Consider the following 18,937-nt stretch of genomic DNA (forward strand, 5'->3'; position numbering starts at 1 on the left):
AGAAATTATGCCGGCGTATCTATTGATACACCGCGTAATTTCAAATGTTGCGCGTTGTATCTTTGTTTTGTATCCTCAAAACAAGATACGACGGCATCTCGGCTAGATCCGACAGGCGTACGTCTTAGTAGCTGTCGGATCTAAGCTGCAATTTTTCGGTGGCCGCTAGGTGGCGTTTCCGTCAAATTCAGCGTCAAGTATGCAAATTAGCTATTTACGGCGATCCACGAACGTACGACAGGCCGGCGCATTTTGTTTACGTCGTTTGCGTTCGGCTTTTTCCGGCGTATAGTTAAAGCTGCTGTTATGAGGCGTACTCAATGTTAAGTATGGCCGTCATTCCCGCGTACAATTTTGAATTTTTTACGTTGTTTGCGTAAGTCGTTCGCGAATAGGGATCACTGGCTTGTTCCGGGTTAATTTCGAGCATGCGCACTGGGATACCCCCACGGACGGCGCATGCGCAGTTAAAAAAAAACTTTGTTTACGTCGGGTCACGACGCATTAACATAAAACACGCCCCCATTACATCCATTTGAATTTCGTGCCATTACGCCACCAAAGATACACTACGCCGCCGTGACTTACGGCGCAAATTCGTTGAGGATTCGGCAAAAAAAAGATAAGTTACGGCGGCGTAGTGTATCTTAGATACGCTGCGCCCGGCGCAAAGGTACGTGGATCTGCCCCATAATGTTTTTCCTCCTCTCTTGGTTTATATCTCTTATTTCTCTATTCTTTTTATTTCCTTCTTTTCTGTCCTTATTGCTGTTCCTTATATATGGGATTTCTCTTGTTTTGATTTGTTATAATCAGAATTAGACATGGGCCGAACACCCCCCTGTTCGGTTTACAGCAAAACTCACAAAAAGGGGAAATGTTTTAACCGGAATGCTGAACCCCATTGAAGTCTATGGAAGCTGAACAGGAAAAATAAAAAGTGGCCATTTTGAGGGCTTATATGCAAGTTATTGGCCATAAACGGGGGTCTGGGTATCAATACATTGTTTTTTCAGGAGCAGTGATTTGCCTAAAGTGCAACAATAAAAATGAAATAATCCTTATAAATATAGTATCTGGGGGGGTCCCTTTAATGTGCCTGTAAAGTGGTGCATCTGTAGCATGCATAGAACATGCCGCAGAAAAACTGACATTTCTAAGGAAAATAAAAAAAAATGTGTCAAATCACATTTAAAATTACACCCGGTTACAATTGCCAGCACTCGGCTATTAAATAAATAAAGAAAAAAATGCAGTGGTGTCGCCCCCTCCCAGTCCATACCAGACATTTTGGGACTGGTATGAATTTGGAAGAGAACCTCATGCCAAAATGTAAAAAAAATGGCGTGGGGTCCCAACCCAAAATCCATACCAGGCCCTTATCTGGGCATGTAGCCTGACAGGTCAGGAAGGGGGGATGAGCGCCCCCCTGAACCATACCAGGCCACATGCCGTCAACATGGGGAGTGGGTGCTTTGGGACAGGGGGGCTCTGCCCCCCCACCCCAGCATCTCTTCCCGATAACCCTAGGCTGTGGTTGTCGGTGGTCTGTGGGCAAGGGGGTTATCAAAATCTGGAAGCCCCCTTTAACAAGGAGTCCCCCCAGATCCCACTCCCTCCATGTGAATGAGTATTGGGTACATAGTACCCTTACCCATTGACCAAAAAAGCCTCAAAATGTAATAAACACAAGAGACAAGTTTTTGACAAGTCTTTTATTAAAAAATAAAAAAATAGTGTTCCTCAATGTAAATCCATCATCAAACACTCCCGCCTCCTGAGAGGCCTCCTGCTGAATGCCTGCTCTGCGCTTTGACATTTCTTATATAGGTAAGGGGTGAAGCCACCTGGCCACAACACCCAGTGGCACTGCCCCCTTCTGACATCATGGAATGGTGCATGCTGGTTAAGTTGCTGTATTTACTACTTGTAAGTAAATGCTTTATTACAGTTTTATTTAGAAATCTGTGTTTATACTCTTATTGGAACGTCTAACTGTCCAAGGACGCATAAAACTGACAAACAATATAGCTAAATAAGTACACATGAAAATATTGTAGCTGGTCATGAATGTTGCAAACTTTGGCAAGTGAAAAGGTAAAATAGTCTGGACAGATGTTAGCAGTTCAGCATTTATCTACATTCCTGTGAAATTTCCAAAAACAGCCTCAAAAGAGATTAAATACCACATCTAAAGTTGACTGTGCTCAGTATGTGAAGAACCTCTCAGTATGGTAAGTACTGCTCTCTCTTCTAAAAAATGTATTTAGAATAATTAAATAATGTGTCAGTATAGAATATTTTAATAACAATACATTTAATGATAATACAATACTTACTACAATACATAGAGTATATTAAATACTACTGATAATTCTGAGCCTATTTTGCTTTCTTTATTATTTATTTATTTATGTTTATTTTTTTTTCTGACTAATATCATTTTGTATGGAGCATAACCCCTTTATAGTCACACATACATATTAATAACCAAAATTGTTAACCATCTGTTTATGTTAACAGTGAACATAAATCTACAGTCTGAGCGCAAAGTCAGGTATAAAAAATGCAAGTGTTGTATATATTTAGGAAAGATATATCAGAAGAACAGAAATATACACTGAAAACATTCCCAGATGAAACATTCCGATAAACCAATATCTTGAATTCCATTTTTTTTATATAATAATTTTAAGGCTTCAAGAATATATATAATGATTTTTGGTAAATATATTGATCATGTTTAAGATAACAAGTTTTAACTGAGAGTTTACATAATTCTTTATTTGGACATTTCATTAAATTAATATCAATGACTTACAATATGTAGGAAACTACGGACAAATTAATTAGGGTTGATTTACTAGAGGCTGTTCAAAGTGCAACTCCCTTAGTAAATCAATCCCAATGTTTACTTTTCAAAGTGATTGCTAGTGAATAAAGTAAAGCTGTGTTCAGTTAATATATCCAATCATGTACTAGCAAAAATACTGTTTTCCCCCTTTATTCCCCCATTATCAGATATTTAAATTTAAACACAGGGTCAATTTATTAAATAACATTTACTTTGCTAAGTGAACAGCCTTATCACTGATTGGTGTAGGTATGCTCCCTTACACACTGTAAAATATCAGCCACTATTCTAGGCTATGGTAATACTGTCAAAAGATACTAAACTTATTGACTTTTTTTGGTTGAAAGGTACATTTAGCAAGCTACCATTTTTCAAGAAAAATAAGTGCAGTGATATTTGTTCAATGATAGCACATTGGTATTAGATCCTATCATAAACGTGCTAATCTAACTTTAAACGTAAAAGAATTAACTGGTAATTAGACATGTGCAATTTGTTTAGTTCCGTATTTTTTTTTCGATGAAATCCGACAAATTAGTTAATTTGGAAATATTCAAAGTATATTATAATAAATAACACATTTTTCCTAAATTCTAAAATCCGAAAATTCGGACATTCAAAAACTCTAAAATTCTAAAATCTTAAAATTGAAAATTCAAACATTCGGACATTTGGAAGATTTGGAAATGCAGAAATTTCGAAAATCTGAAAATCGAAAATTCAGAAATTCGAAAATCCGAAAATTTGAAAATCCAAAAATCCGAAAATTAGAAAAACCAGAAAACTCTAAAATCTGAAATAATAACTAACTAATAATAACTAATTATATTATAGGTATTGGAATTTACTTTCAAATTGTCTGTTAGTGAACGTAACGAATACTAATTTATTCAAAGTTACAAATTATCCGAAATAATGAATGCCGCATCTAATCGAATGAAACGTAACAAATGAATACTAATGAATAATAATAATAATAATGATAAAATAATTGTATCATTATTTTTTATTATTATTAATTTGTTCCATTCGTTTAGATGCTCCATTCCTTATTTTGTATAATTTGTAACTTCAGATAAATTTGTATTTGTTACGTTCCCTGACAGACAAATTTGAAAGGAAACTCCAATACCTATAATTTAATAATTAGTTAATTATTAGTTAGTTATTATTTTGGATTTTCTAATTTTCTGTTTTTTAAATTTTCTGATTTTCAAATTTTATGATTTTTGAATTTTCTGATTTCCGTTCTTGTTTTTGGATTTTCTTTCTTAAGAATGAATTTCAATCATAACAAATGACAGGAAAAATGAAAAAAAAATATATATTTTTTGGCCAGTGCACATGTCTGCTGGTAATAAGAAGTAGAAAGGCATAACAGATTGCAAAACACACAAAAAAGACAGATTAGAAATTTGTTGACAGCTTTGCTAAGGACCGGAACAGGAAGCTAACACCGACAAAAACTGTACCAAATATCAAAAATCTGAAATAATAGCTAACTAATAATAACGAATTAAATTATAGGTATTGGAATTTCCTTTCAAATTTGTCTGTTAGTGAACGTAACGAATACTAATATATTCAAAGTTACAAATTATCCGAAATAATGAATGCCGCATCTAAACGAATGGAACATAACAAATGAATAATAATAATAATAATAATAATAATAATAATGACAAAATAATTTTATCATTATTATTTATTATTATTAATTTGTTCCATTTGTTTAGATGCGCCATTCCTTATTTTGTATAATTTATAACTTCAGATACATTTGTATTTGTTACGTTCACTGACAGACAAATTTGAAAGGAAACTCCAATGCCTATAATTTAATAATTAGTTATTATTAGTTAGTTATTATTTTGGATTTTCTAATTTTCACATTTTCTAATTTTCACATTTTCTTATTTTCACATTTTCTAATTTTCACATTTTCGTTGTTATTTTTGGATTTTCGGATTTTTTTTCTTAATAATGAATTTCGATCATAACAAATGTTCTTTTTTTGACCAATGTCTACTGGTAATAGGAAGTAGAAGGGCATAACAGATTGCAAAACACACAAAAAAGACAGATTAGAAATTTGTTGACAGCTTTGCTAAGTTAGTTACAATGTTTCATTTTGTTTACAAACTTGGCAGACTGCCCGGATTTGTTCTTTACACACAGAAGTGTATCCCTTTGATCTAAGAAGGAAGTGTCAGTTACAATGTTTCCTGTTAAAAAGTTGGCAGACTGCCCAGATATTTTCTTTTGATAGCTGAAAGTCTCTCTACTTGTTATATGAAAGAATCAGCAAACTCTGCATTGGAGATCGTCAGGGGGGTTGAATCGAGATCACAATTTTTTTAATGATTAATTGTGCAGCTCTAGCACGGTATTTACGCAGCAATTTTTCAAACATGTTTTTTTGGAAAAAAACAGTTTCATTCATTAAAAAAACACTAGTTAGTTAAGTTATCACGATTTTTTTTGGTATCCTAAGCGATGCTTTAAAAAAATTTAGGTCACATGTTTAGAGTTACAGAGGAGGTCTAGTACTAGAATTATTGTTCTCGCTCTAACGATCGTAGCGTATGTAACCTGTGTGTATCTGGCTCTGATACTACCAGTGCCTACCCAGCCACTGACTAGTATCTCTCCCCAGCCTGTCCCCACACACCCTCACCTGCTGACCTGTGGATGGGGGAATCACTCCTGCAGTGTTATTGTGTTCTGCCAGTGCGTACAATGATCAGTGTTGCTAACTATAGTTGGCAGCACTGATTATTTTGGGAAAAACCTAACAGGCTGGTTGTACTCAAGTCGATTAATAGATTGACTTGTGTAAAACCAGCTAACCCATACATAGATTGACTATGGCTGGTCTCTGCATAATTGGAGTAATTTCAATCCATGTATGACCCGCTTAACCATTACGCAGTCCCTAAATATCCTTCCACTCCTGTACACAATGCTCACTGTCATACTTTCCACACTCCTCTCCTATAAAGAGTGCCCACTGTCATACCCTTCACACTCCTCTCCTGTACATAATGCCTGCTGTCATACACTTCTCTCCTGTACATAGTGCCCACTGTCGCACCCTCCACACTCCTCTCCTGTACATACTGCCCCATCATACCCTCCACACTCCTCTCCTATACATAGTGCCCACTGTCATACCCTCCACACTCCTCTCCTATACATAGTGTTCACTGTCACACCCTCCACACTCCTCTCCTATACATAGTGCCCACTATCATACCGTCTACATTCCTCTCCTGTACATACTGCCCACTGTCATACCCTCCACACTCCTCTCCTGTACATACTGCCCCATCATACCCTCCACACTTCTCTCTGGTACGTACTACCCTCTGTCATACCCCCACACTCTTCCTGTACATACTGCCCATTGTCATACCCTTCACCCTCCTCTCCTGTACATAGTGCCTTTTGCCATACCATTTGCACTCCTCTCCTGTAAATAGTGCCCACTGTTAGACCCTCCACATTCCTCTCCCTCACCTGCACATACTTCCCACTTATATAGCGTCCATACTCCTCCCATATGTCGCTTACCCACAAAAACAGTTCTTTAAAATTATACTGAATATCCTCAATGTTACCAGCTCTAGAATGGACACACTTTTGTTAGTTCAACTAAAGGAAATCTCAGTTCTCATATTTGTTCTGCCCCATTATTAGTACTCATTTAATTTTGTGATTACTACTATGATGTATAGAGGAACATCGGGGATCTCAGCTACTCTAAATATAGCACTTATATAAAAAAAGTGTCCATGAAAATATTTTTTAAATGTTGGTAACTGTGCACTTAGGCACTGCCCAAGGGCCACTGGGTCAGTAGGGGGTCCCATGAGAGGCTCCTGTCATAATAAAGCGGTAGTAAACTTTCCTGACATTACTACTTTTTAGAGGCCCTGGGGTAGGTTATACCACAATGTACACGTATGCACAGCATATTAGCACATTAGGGTACACTTAAATTTTCAGACTGAGCCCTCCAGTGCTGCGCTGTGATGAATCAGGCGGGGCCCGGGCACTTCCATCTTCACCCGGTCTTCCTTCTGGGTTCTGTGCCTTTGGTCACTTGCCTTGGCCGGGCTGCGTTCATGTCATTCCCACGCATTTATTTATTATTTATAAAAGGCCCCACCAAAATCCTCAGCACCAGGCCCATGATGTTCTTAATCTGGCCCTGCTAATCAGTGGCACAACTAGGTGCACATGTGCTGAGTGGGGTAATCCCATCCTGACCAATCAAGATGACTGAAAATTCTGTATTCACTATTTTTTATTGTTTTAATAAAGCAGCAAGTAAAGAGCCAATCAAAGATACACTAAACATGGGTAAGGCACGTGGTTTGGTCTTCTATCAACAGGTTTGAGTGATACAATGCATTAAGGTATAGCAGGTGAATGACCCCAGGGCCCTTAAGACCCTGTACACACGGTCGGACAAAACCGATGAGAATGGACCGAAGTTCAGTTTCTTTGGTCCAAACCGACCGTGTGTATAGGCCATCGGTCTGTTTTCCTTCGGTCCAAAATTTTAAAACATGCTTCAAAACCGAACCGATGGCCCGCTGCCTGATCGGTCCAAACCGATGGTTAGTACAGAAAAGCATGCTCAGAATCAAGTCGACGCATGCTTGGAAGCATTGAACTTCGTTTTATTCAGCACGTTGTGTGTTTGACGTCACCGCGTTCTGACCCGATCGGATTTTGGACTGACGGTGTGTACGCATATCAGGCCGTCAGGCCACTTCTGCGGTGAACCGATGAAAACGGTCCATCGGACCATTCTCATTGGATGGACCGACCGTGTGTACAAGGCCTAACACTGTCAACAAACCAAATGAAAAGCAGAAAGAAAAGCAGGGGGAGCTAGAAGATTGGGTGAAGAGGGAAATACTGGCCATAGAATGTGGAGGGGATAGCTTTTCTGAGTAAGTGTGCTGCTATAATACACCAATATACTGTGCATGTTTAAACTTTTTGGCCCCCTGGAGCATTTTGCCATAATGTTCAAATTTTACTTTGGCAGTTTACATCTTCTTTATAACTCTGATGACAAGACATATAATCCGTTGACACAATTATCCATGGATCATATTTCTTTTATATTTGTATTTTTACACCCTAAATGTTTTCAAAGGATTTCAGAAAAAACATAATAAAAATCACAGAAAATGTCCCTAAAAGTGAAAATCATAGTGGTAGTTAAAGGGGTTGTAAAAGTTTGTCTTTTATTTTCTAAATGGGTTCCTTTAAGCTAGTGCATTGTTGATTCACTTACCTTTTCCTTCCATTTCCCTTCTAAAAAAAAATGTCTTTGTTTTCTTTGTCTGAATTTCTCACTTCCCATTTCTCCTCAGTAAGGTGTTCAGTAATCTGTTCTAAATGACTTTCCACCGCTCGGATGATGGTGGAAAGCTTACTGAGGAGAAACAGGAAGTGAGAAATTCAAACAAAGAAAAAAAAACATTTAGAAGGGAAATCGAGACATCTGGACGCAGTGCCGTAATGCGGAGGACGTGACGTGAGTGAGGTGGGAGGTGCCGGACGGCTCCATGGCGGCAGGAGATACACACCGCTCCAAGTCTCCGTCAGCACCGCTCGTGGCCCCGCAGTCTACAGCGTGAGAGGCCGGGACCTGCGAGGAGCGAGCGGGTGCCCCATCCCTGCCCGAGCGCAGACATACTCAGGGGATCTTTACCTGAGAGGCGCCGGTGAACGGGCTCCAGCTGGACACGCTGCGCCGGAGGACTGAAGCCACCGTATGCTTAGCACTGGGGGTCAGCAGCCTGAGAGGAAATATGCAGTGCTGGGTCTGCAGAAGTTCATCAGAGAGACGCCACCGGGCAGCGTCCCAGGAGGAAAACCAAAGGGACTGGTGAGGCGCTCTGTAGAGCCGAGTCTGAGCGGGTCCCCCCCCCCCGTGATCCCCCCCTCCCGTTTTGCTATGACACTGCTCTCATGAAGTTCTGATATCTTTGCACAATAAGGCACTCTTCTGTGTAAAGATGGTAAAGAACTATCTTTTTTACTGGCTATGAAGTCTGTGTTTGCGGCATATGAAGGGAATATGAATATAAAACGTTATTGAAAACATATCTAAATTCATAATTCACACCGGGACAAGGTGAAGTATTTGAAGGAAAATTTGAGGGGAATGATAGCCGGTTTATTTGAGCCCCCCACCTGTTGAAATATCTCTACACTGCTTGATTAGCCTGGGATTTATGTATGAATTTGGCTCCTGTTGTTGCTGCCTTTACTGCCATTATTGCCTCTACTGAACTGCTCTGTCTGGCCCCGGACGGTCTGTGGGGTTAATGAAGCGGTCAAAAATATATTAATTTCTCAGGACTGTCATCGGTACAAAACGCATATGTGAATGCGTGAAGCCGGTAAAATCCCAGTTTTGATGATTGAGGAATAGGGGAAAGATCACTTAGACCCTTCCTGACATAAAGTGTTTACCTTGTTCGCTGGAACAATTAGGACGTTTTGGGCTGATGAAACACAAGAGATAATTCAGCAAAAATACTGAAAGTTCTCACCTTATAAGAAGGAAAGCTGGTAGCCCAAGTAACTCTGCTTACAGCAGCAAACGTCTTCTCTCGTGTCGATCAGCCCCTTACCTCTTTTCTTTAGTTCGGGGCTCTCATCTGCCCGTGGCCCTCTCTTTAATAAAATATTCTTTCAGGGCATAAGAAGTAGTTAAGGGAGGATAGAAGTATCCATCGGTGAAGAAAAATTTGGAACCGATCAGGGCGCTAATTACATAAAAACAAAAAAAAAACAAAAAAAAAACAAAAAAACATTTTCAAACTGGGGAAGAGAATTCGACCCCTCAATAAAATGAATAGATCAACGAGGGGTGGCACTACAAAACCAACTAAGAATAACTCGGGGAACAGCTCCATACAGCAATACATGACGCAGGAAGGGAGCCTTAAAAGCCCAGGACTCGTAAAAAAAACTGACAAGAAGAAAACTGAAAAAAAAAAAGGGGTAGGAACAGGCAGTGTGGAGAGCTCTAGAGGTGAAACGACACTAGAAAGTGAGCAAGAGCAAGAGCAAAATAATGCAGAGGAATGTATCCAAGATACACAGCCCCCCACAAAGGCAGAGATGAACGCAATGCTGTTGAGGATGGAAAATGTCATGGAAAATATCATAAGGACAGAAATTAACAAGGTAAGAATAGACCTTGGAGGGCTTCGTGAAAGAGTGGAAGAGACGGAAAAGAGAATAGAGGAGCAGGATCAGGAAATAAACTCCCTGAAAAAGCAAGTAAAGGCTCTGACTGGAAATCAGAGATTGGCGGCATATAGGATTGAGGACCAGGAGAATCGCAATAGGCGACAGAACCTTAGAATCAGAGGGTTGACAGAACAAAAGGATGAAGACCTTAGAAGCATCATGAACACAATTTTTAACCCTCTGCTAGAGAGATCGGTAGAATCTAAGCCCCTTAAGATTGAGAGAGTGCACCGAGTGGGGAACCCCCAACAGATGGAAAGATACGGCCCAAGGGATGTGGTCGTGAGGTTCAGGAATTACATCGATAAAGCAGAAATATGGAGCAGGCTTAGGGGAAAACCCCCCCTGAGATTTAGAGACACTGACTTACAAATATTTTCCGATCTGGCAAAAGAAACACTGGCAAGGAGGAGATGCTTGAAACCCCTCTTGGAGCTGATGCGGGCACAAAATATTAAGTACCAATGGGGATTCCCGGCGTGCCTCATAGGTATAAAGGGGGGCAAAACAGCACGACTTAGGTACCCGGAGGAACTGAACGTATTCTGCCTTAAAATGGAATTAACAATTCCTGAACTCCCTGATTGGGTGGAATAGATGGGCTCTGCTAGCATGGAACTTTGAGAGGCGGGACGGTGAGGGGGGGGAGGGGGTGGGGAGGGAGTGGGGAGCCAAGGGAGAGCCCCGAACACCACCACGAAAGAGGAGCCAAGGATGAAGGCGAGGAGCCTTCTACCAGCGGCTCCCAGGCCAAGAGTGGGCCAGGGCGGGGGAGGGAGGGAGGGGGGGTTGGGGAGGGGGGGAAGGGGGGGAGGGAAATGGGAGGTGGGGGAAGGGGGGGTAACGGGAGGGGGACCATCTGCACGACTCCACAGGAATTCTTCTCAAATGCAAAAAAAAAAAAGAGAGATAAATGGCAGATATTAAGTTCTTATCATATAATGTAAAAGGATTAAACTCCCATATTAAGAGATATAAAATTCTTGCCGAACTTACGCAGTATAAAGTAGACATAGTCTACCTACAAGAGACCCATATTACCTTAGAGTCTAATATCAAGCTATATTCATCTGATTATCCCGTCTGGTATTATGGAGACACAGTCTCATCGAGATCTCGGAGGGTCGCCATAGGATTTGCAAGAGGAGTTAGATACACAGTGGTGGACAGATTGAACGATCCGGAAGGGAGGTTCTTGTTCTTGAAAATAAAACTAGGAGAGGAGGACTACACGCTGGCAAATGTATATGCACCCAATGTGAACTCGGCTAAATATATTAGTAAAATACTCAGAAAATTAAAAGATTTTGAAAAGGGACATGTGGTGTTAATGGGGGACTTTAACTTTTGCATGTGCCCGAGCCTCGACAGTACGTCCCATGCTCAGGGGAATAACGGTGAGCACCTTAAGCTACTGAAAAAACAAATGATACAAAACCAAATGGTGGATGTCTGGCGAATCCTCAACCCCAAGACAAGAGACTATACGTTTTTTTCCCCTGTGCATGGGACGTACTCGAGGATCGACTACATCCTCGTAGATCATAGACTTTTGGAGAGGGTGGTCGAAGCAAGTTGTGAGATCATAACGCTATCAGACCACGCCCCTATAACCATGAAAATAAGTACATCCATACAAAAATGCATCCCTCCTGAATGGAGATTGGATGAAGGTCTGTTGAGGGACGAGGATGTGGTCGAGAGAGTACAGAAAGAACTGGAATGGTATTTCCAGGAGAATGACAAGGAGGGAATCACAGGAGCAACCCTGTGGGACGCCCACAAAGCGTATATAAGAGGGATTTTTATTGCTGAGGGGGCAAAGAAAAATAAAACAAGAATGAGTAAACTAAAAACATTAAAAGAGGAGATATATAGGCTGGAACAGGAACATAAATTACAGGGCCACAAGAGGGAAACACTCCGTAAGTTAACTATAACAAGGGATGAATACAAAGCCCTTGCCGGGCAAGAAACCAAGAATTTCATAGACAGGGTAGAGAGAGAAAGATACGTCTGGGGAAATAAACCTAGTAAAAATTTGTCCAGAATGGTAAGAAAAAAGAAAACCAGGAATTTTATCGAAAAAATTAGGAATGGGAATGGGGACTTAGTGTATGCGACAAACAAAATAGCAGAATCCTTTAGAAGCTATTATGAAAAACTATACGACGTCCAACAGAAGATCAGGGACCCAGCCGAAAAAAAGGATAAGATCAGGGAAGTATTACAGCAAACCAATCTACCGAAGATAGAAGAGCATGAGATAGAAAGAATGGAGGAAAGTATAACCGAGCAGGAAATAAGGGAGGTCTTAAGGAATACTCCCAATGGGAAAAGTCCTGGACCAGACGGCTTCACGTCTGCCTACATACAAAGGTTTAGTACCATCTTAGTCCCTAGACTATGTCAATATTTCAATGGGTTGGGGCTAGACTATGAGATGAGTAGAGAGGCATTAACAGCTACGATCACTGTCATTAAAAAAGAGGGAAAGGACAATACGAATTGTTCAGGGTTCCGACCTATCTCACTCCTGAATGCAGATACCAAACTGTATGCAAAAATTCTGGCCGAACGAATGAAGGGGGTAATGACAGCCATTGTCCACCCGGACCAGGTTGGTTTCATACCTGGTAGGGAGGGAAAGGACAATGGAGTTAGGGCACTTCTTCTCATGGAGCAGATCAAAGAAAGAGGGACCCCCGGTCTACTCCTGTCAGTAGACGCTGAGAAAGCGTTTGACAGGGTAGACTGGGGGTTCATGATACAAACACTAGAATTTATAGGAATAGGCCCAAGGATGATCAAATGGATCAAAACGCTCTATTTCCACCCATGTGCTAGGATCAAGATCAACGGATCTTTATCCGCACCCTTTGAGATGCGAAATGGAACCAGACAGGGCTGTCCCCTGTCCCCCCTTCTTTTTGTCTTATCATTGGAACCCCTGCTTGCAATGGTTCGACAAAATCCAGAAATATATGGAATAGAAGTTGGAGAAGATGAGCACAAATTATCCGCCTTCGCAGACGATATTCTATTCTATATAAGTAGCCCAAGAGTCACCCTCCCGAAGTTAATAGCTACCTTAAAACAATATGGTGAGGTATCAAACTCCAAAATGAATACAGAAAAGACGGAGATCCTGAATATCAACATTCTTAAAGAAGAAGAACAATATCTGCGGAAGAAATATAATTTCAAATGGCAAAAAGAAATAAAATACCTGGGAATAAAACTGGCAAATACCATCAAGAAAATATATAGAATAAATTTTATCCCCCTGCTCAACGAAATAAAAAGTGAAATTAAAAACATATATAATAGACCAATTTCGTGGTTCGGGAGGATAAATGTGGTAAAAATGGTGCTCATCCCAAAAATTCTATACAAGTTTCAAATGGTCCCAATTTACCTACCACCGTCATTCATCAAAATAATTAACTCCCTCATAATGAACTATATTTGGAATAATAAAAAACACAGGGTGTCTGCTCAAACCCTAAAACGGGCCAAGAAAAAGGGAGGATTAGCTGTACCCGACATCAGATTGTATTATAACGCTTCGGTTCTCTCACGGGTTATAGAATGGGCTAAAGAGTCCCAGGACAAAAGATGGATAAACATTGAATGCACATTAGCGAGGGCACAGTTAGGGAGATTAATTTGGAATCCACCACAATATAGATCTTTACACACTTCAACACACACAATTACACATAATGCATGGAGGATCTGGGATAGACTTCACAAACAATTAAAAACAGAATTCAATTCACCCTTTATAGATTTAAAAGAAAACGAATATTTCACCCCAGGGACAAAAGAAGTAGGGGTAAATTGGATCACAAATAGAACACAGCTAAAAGATATAACACTAGATGGTAAAATTAGGACACTTCACGATATTAAATATAGGATTGGAATTAGGGCGCTTGACGAGTGGAGATATTTGCAGTTAGTGTCATTCGTCAAACGCCTACCACACCCTTTGAGGTCACAAGAGGAGTACACTATATTGGAACAATTGTGTAGCATCGAAAGCTCAAAAGGAAATATATCTAAAATCTATAATTACTTGCAGAAAACGGAAGAGTTGGACACGCTAAAATACATCCAAAATTGGGAAACAGATTTAGGGGTCCCAAGGGGAAAAACGACCATAGGAAGAATCTTGAATATGACTCACACCTCGGCAGTAGATGTAAGAACTGCCGAGATGAACTTCAAATGTTTGACGAGGTGGTACGCTACCCCAGATAAAATGGCCAAATTCAGAGGGGGTGAGTCAGAGAAATGCTGGAGAGGCTGTGAGTTAAGAGGAACGATGGCACACCTTTGGTGGGACTGCCTGAAAATTAAAGCTTATTGGAAAAAAATCTTGGCCCTGACAAAGGTAATAACAAAAAAAGAAGTGGAAGATAACCCATGGTTAGTTCTCTTTCATGGGGGGGAGGTTCCAGAGAAGGAGTATAAGGGTTCCCTGACCCCTCATTTGTTGAATGCAGCGAAAAGATTGATCCCCCTTAAATGGAGAGACGCGAAAAGCCCGCAAATGTGGGAGTGGATCCAGTGGCGTCTCCAGCTTTCATATTTAGGGGGGGCACATGGGGGGACAGGGAAAAAAGTAGGGGGGCCAACTATAAAATGCAATTTTATATATATACAGTATATATATATAAAATCTCCTGGGGCCCTTTACTACGATCCCACAACGGGCCCTTTCACATGTTCTGCAGTGAGCTCCCTTCCTACTATACTGGGGCCCCCCAGGGTGGCAGAAAACAAGAGATATATGTCACCAGCACACCAAGAAAATATAAGGGTCCAAAGCAGTGGGAGAACTTTCAGGGTTGCAAAGGTTGTCTTGCCACCGGGGCCTGGTGTTCTGCCACTGTGGGGTTCCCCAGCTGTCCTGTCCCTGCTATTTACAGCGCTGGTCTGGCGTCTGTCTCCTTGGCAGGGGCGGCAGTCTATTAGGACCTAGTGCTGGTGACATTATGGGTGCATGCAGGGGAAGGCTGGCACTATTGGTTATAGAGAGCTGAGCCCCCAGCTGGTCACCTAGCAGCAGTAATGCTGTATAACCTTCTCTGTTGACATGCTGATCGGCATGTGATCCAGGTGATGCTCCCAGTCAGATCTAATAAACACAGTATTTATTAGCATCAAGAGTACAACCACATATATATATATATATAATCAAACGTATGTTCCGCAGCCGTGTGGGCTCTATGCCTGTAAAGTGTGGGCTTTGATCAATAAAATCTCTGATATTTAACACTAGGATTTGACTGGGAGGATCACCTGGATTGCATCCTGATCAGCATGTCAGAGAAGCGCCACTGCTGCTAAGCAACCTGCAGGGAGCTCAACTGTCTACAACCAATAGAGATGGGCTCGGGTGTGTTTGAAATCCCACATGCCCGATCCCGCCAGGAAGCCGACACTCCACAGCGCTAATCACAGGCAGTGAGACCTTTCCTGATCTGTGCAGCTGCGGACCGGGAAATGTCTCACTGCCAGTGATTAGCGCTGTGCAGTGTGGGCTTCCTGGCAGGCTCTGGCATGTGGAATTTTGAACATGCCCAGCCCATCTCTAACAACAAATTGTGCTGGCCCTCCTGTACATCAGCCCCATAAAGTAACCAGCTCTGGGTTCCAATGTCCTGCCGCCGCTGCTATGGAGACAGAGACCAGCGCTGTGAATAGCCGGGACAGGACAGTAACTCTGGTTGTTCCAGCACTGGTCCACACTGGGACGATTCCCCCATCCACCTATAATGTGTAGATGGGGGAATTGGATCATTTCTTTTTTTTTTTTATTCAACCTAATAGTTGAATGAAAAAAAGTGATCACTGTATGGGCTGCCTAAGAGCTAAGACCAGCCATAGACAGTTTAAATCTCAGCTGGTTCAGCAGGAACTGGCTGAGATTTGAACCATTAATGAGCAGATTCTCTTATGATTATCACCAGTGGTTGCTGTATAGAATACAATTGCTGGGCAGGAGGGATATTTCCGTCAGCACTGTTTGTGTTGATGGGGGAATCATGCAAGTTTCTTTCCTGCAATCTGTGGATGTAGGAAAAAAAATTGCATTGTATATTACCTGCCTAACTGAAAGTGAAAGTGTAACAGAATGGCCCGTGACACCCAGAGACTTTTGAAGGATGGGGTTTACTCCTGTGCCAGCGTCACTATGCCCTTTTGGGCATAGGGTGACTGAGAAATGATAATTATAAATTACATGAGACATTACTGATAATTCATGTATTGCAGGATATCTTGAAATATTACAAGTTGTTAAAGTCTGACTCCGACAGGTCAATAGAGTGTTTTCATTCAATGGGGGGACACATGCTTTTGAGGTGTTAATTGAGTCTGCTCCTAGACTTTCCTTTGTGTGATGCTAATACTGTTTTGTGTCCATTGTGCTAATTAGGTCTTCTCCTAAGACCTGTTCATTGTGTATGCTAATGACACTGTTAAGATGTGGAATGTGACTTGTCAAGCTGTAGTAATTAACCCCTCTAAATGCGGAGCCAGACCGTCTGGGTAATAAGTAGTAATTAACTCATCGGAATGTTATTATCTAAAAGAATGTGTATGAAGCCCCCCATTGTGTGATGTGTGGGTGGAGTGTGTCTTTGTCCCTGTGATTAACTGTAACATGCTTGTACTGTATATAACAAAGCTAAGTTACCATTAAAGGATTCATTCATTCATTTTGGAGCCAGTACCAGAGCTTGTTTTGTCTCGTTTATTCTGGGAAATGAAATGGGTCGTGTCTGATGTCTGTCGGACTGTCGGATAACCTGTCGTGGGGCGATGGATTGGAATATCGTAAACGGTGGTGACCATTACAGAAAGTAAATTGTGAATGTCTTGAAAGAACAGGAGAGGGGGAGGGAGACAGATGGGGGAGAGAAGGGATAGAGATAATGCAGTTCAGTGATTACAGTGTACTGCAGTCTGCAGTGCACACACATACCCACGGTCCAGTACACCGAGATAGTGTGGGCGGGACTGAAAGGAGAAGGAGGAGGAGCTTTATTCCTCCCTGCTCTGACACTTGGCTCAGCTTGCAGTCACCACTCTCGGAATTTACAGGCTGGTTCTCCTGTCCTAAGGACGGGAGAAATCAGTCTGTTTTTTCAGTAACTGAGATGAAGGCTTGGGCCCCCCTCCCCCACAGTGCTCATGGAGTCCTTTCTGCAACTCGCTCTTCTCCGTGCCAATGAGGATGCAGGGGAAGGAGCAGATCGGGCGGCTGTGGTTGTGTGAACGCTCGCATTATGCAGTGTCAGCGAGCAGAGGGAGGAATTCCCCGCAGAGCTGACTGGGGACGCTCTCCCTCTCAGGAGAGACTGTTACTCCAGCGGCGGCCCAAAAAAATAAAATAAAAAAAAAAGCAAAAAAAAAAAAAAAAAAATTTTTTTTTTTGGGGGGGCACATGGTGGGGCACAGCATAATGTTGGGGGGGTCAGGGCCCCCTCTGGCCCCCCCCTAGAGACGCCTCTGAGTGGATCGACTCCGTAGAGGACACTTATAGGAGAGAGAAATTAAAACACGGAAGTTTTAAACACGAGGTAGAGGAAAAGGATATATGGGCTCCCTGGTTGGAATTTAAAAAGACCCGGAGGTTCGCAGAAAACCTGAGAGAGGAATAGGAACACATAGTCAATTAATGGGAATGAATTCTTATAGTGGAGTCGTGGGATGGTCAAGGGTGGGGTGTGGGAAAAAAAAAAAAAAAAAAAGAAGGGAAATCGAAGGAAAAGGTAAGTGAACCAACAATGCACTAGCTTAAAGGAACCTATTTAGAAAATAAAAGACGGACAACCTTTACAACCCCTTTAATCAATACCATTGCCTGTTTATGTTTATCTGTAGAACGGCAGTTATAGGCAATTTGATTTTCGTTATTCTGTAAAACATGCTTCAAAAGTATTTATCTACCAAAATAATGTTGTACCCAACTAACCCAAACATACATTTCTTACATACCTTTCAGAAATACCTTGTGACTATTGTGTTGATTGCTATTACCACTTTTGTTGTGAGTGACGCAGCCTGTTTTTTCAAGAAGGCTGAACAGAATGAGCCACTAAAGGGTGAGTTAAAGTTTTTTTATTTTTTTAACCACTCTGCTACCGGCCCAATTCTTCCTTTATTAGCACCTGCATGCTGCAAACCCCAAGAGCCATGCACATGTTCTTCATTCAAGGTCAGGATCTGCAGAAATCCCTGCTGTACCAATCTCAGACTCTCTCCTTCCAGTCCCAGTGCTTTTTAGAAGGCATTTGACAGGCAGTGAGGAGGTGTTATGTATGTCACTTCTTCACCGCCTGATTAACCTTAGCGCTGCACTACCGCTCTCCAATAGTGTGCATTGCACGTGGTTGCAGAGCGGCCCTGTTGTTGAATTTAATAGGCAAGTTTGACAAGTGCTGCCGCCTGTCAAACTCTTCAGCCCAACGGTAAAGAAGCTGCAGGAGTGGCATGTGAACAGCTCTGTACGGCTGTACTTTTACTGTTCAGGTTGACAGCTGGGGAGAACCACGACTCAGCCGTCCATTTTTATAACCACCCTGACCACCCATCTGAAAGAGAAATATGAGCAGTTGTACCTAATATTCCTAGCACCAGGGGTATGTTTTCTATATGTTTACTTACTTCCAGACCTTCCTAGGTCTAAAATTAATATTGAGCGGAATTACGTTTGGCCCGCCACAACAGTTTCAGTTTCTCATGTGGCCCCTTGGGAGAATTAAATGGCCACCCCTGGTA

General features: G+C 41.5%; 1 protein-coding gene across 1 annotated transcript in view; it reads left to right on the top strand.

Annotated features, from left to right (window-relative positions):
• The first annotated feature begins 2,111 nt into the window (after positions 1-2,111).
• The window catches only part of LOC120947179 (beta-microseminoprotein-like), a 40,038-nt gene continuing 23,212 nt past the window's right edge, over positions 2,112-18,937 (top strand). The window contains exons 1-2 of the mRNA XM_040362280.1: positions 2,112-2,234; positions 18,162-18,261. Of these exons, the coding sequence (XP_040218214.1) occupies positions 2,232-2,234; positions 18,162-18,261 (103 nt within the window). The 5' untranslated portion in view covers positions 2,112-2,231. The remainder of the gene's footprint in view (positions 2,235-18,161; positions 18,262-18,937) is intronic.

This window comes from Rana temporaria, chromosome 8 (assembly GCF_905171775.1).
Source record: "Rana temporaria chromosome 8, aRanTem1.1, whole genome shotgun sequence".
Lineage (NCBI taxonomy): Eukaryota > Metazoa > Chordata > Amphibia > Anura > Ranidae > Rana > Rana temporaria.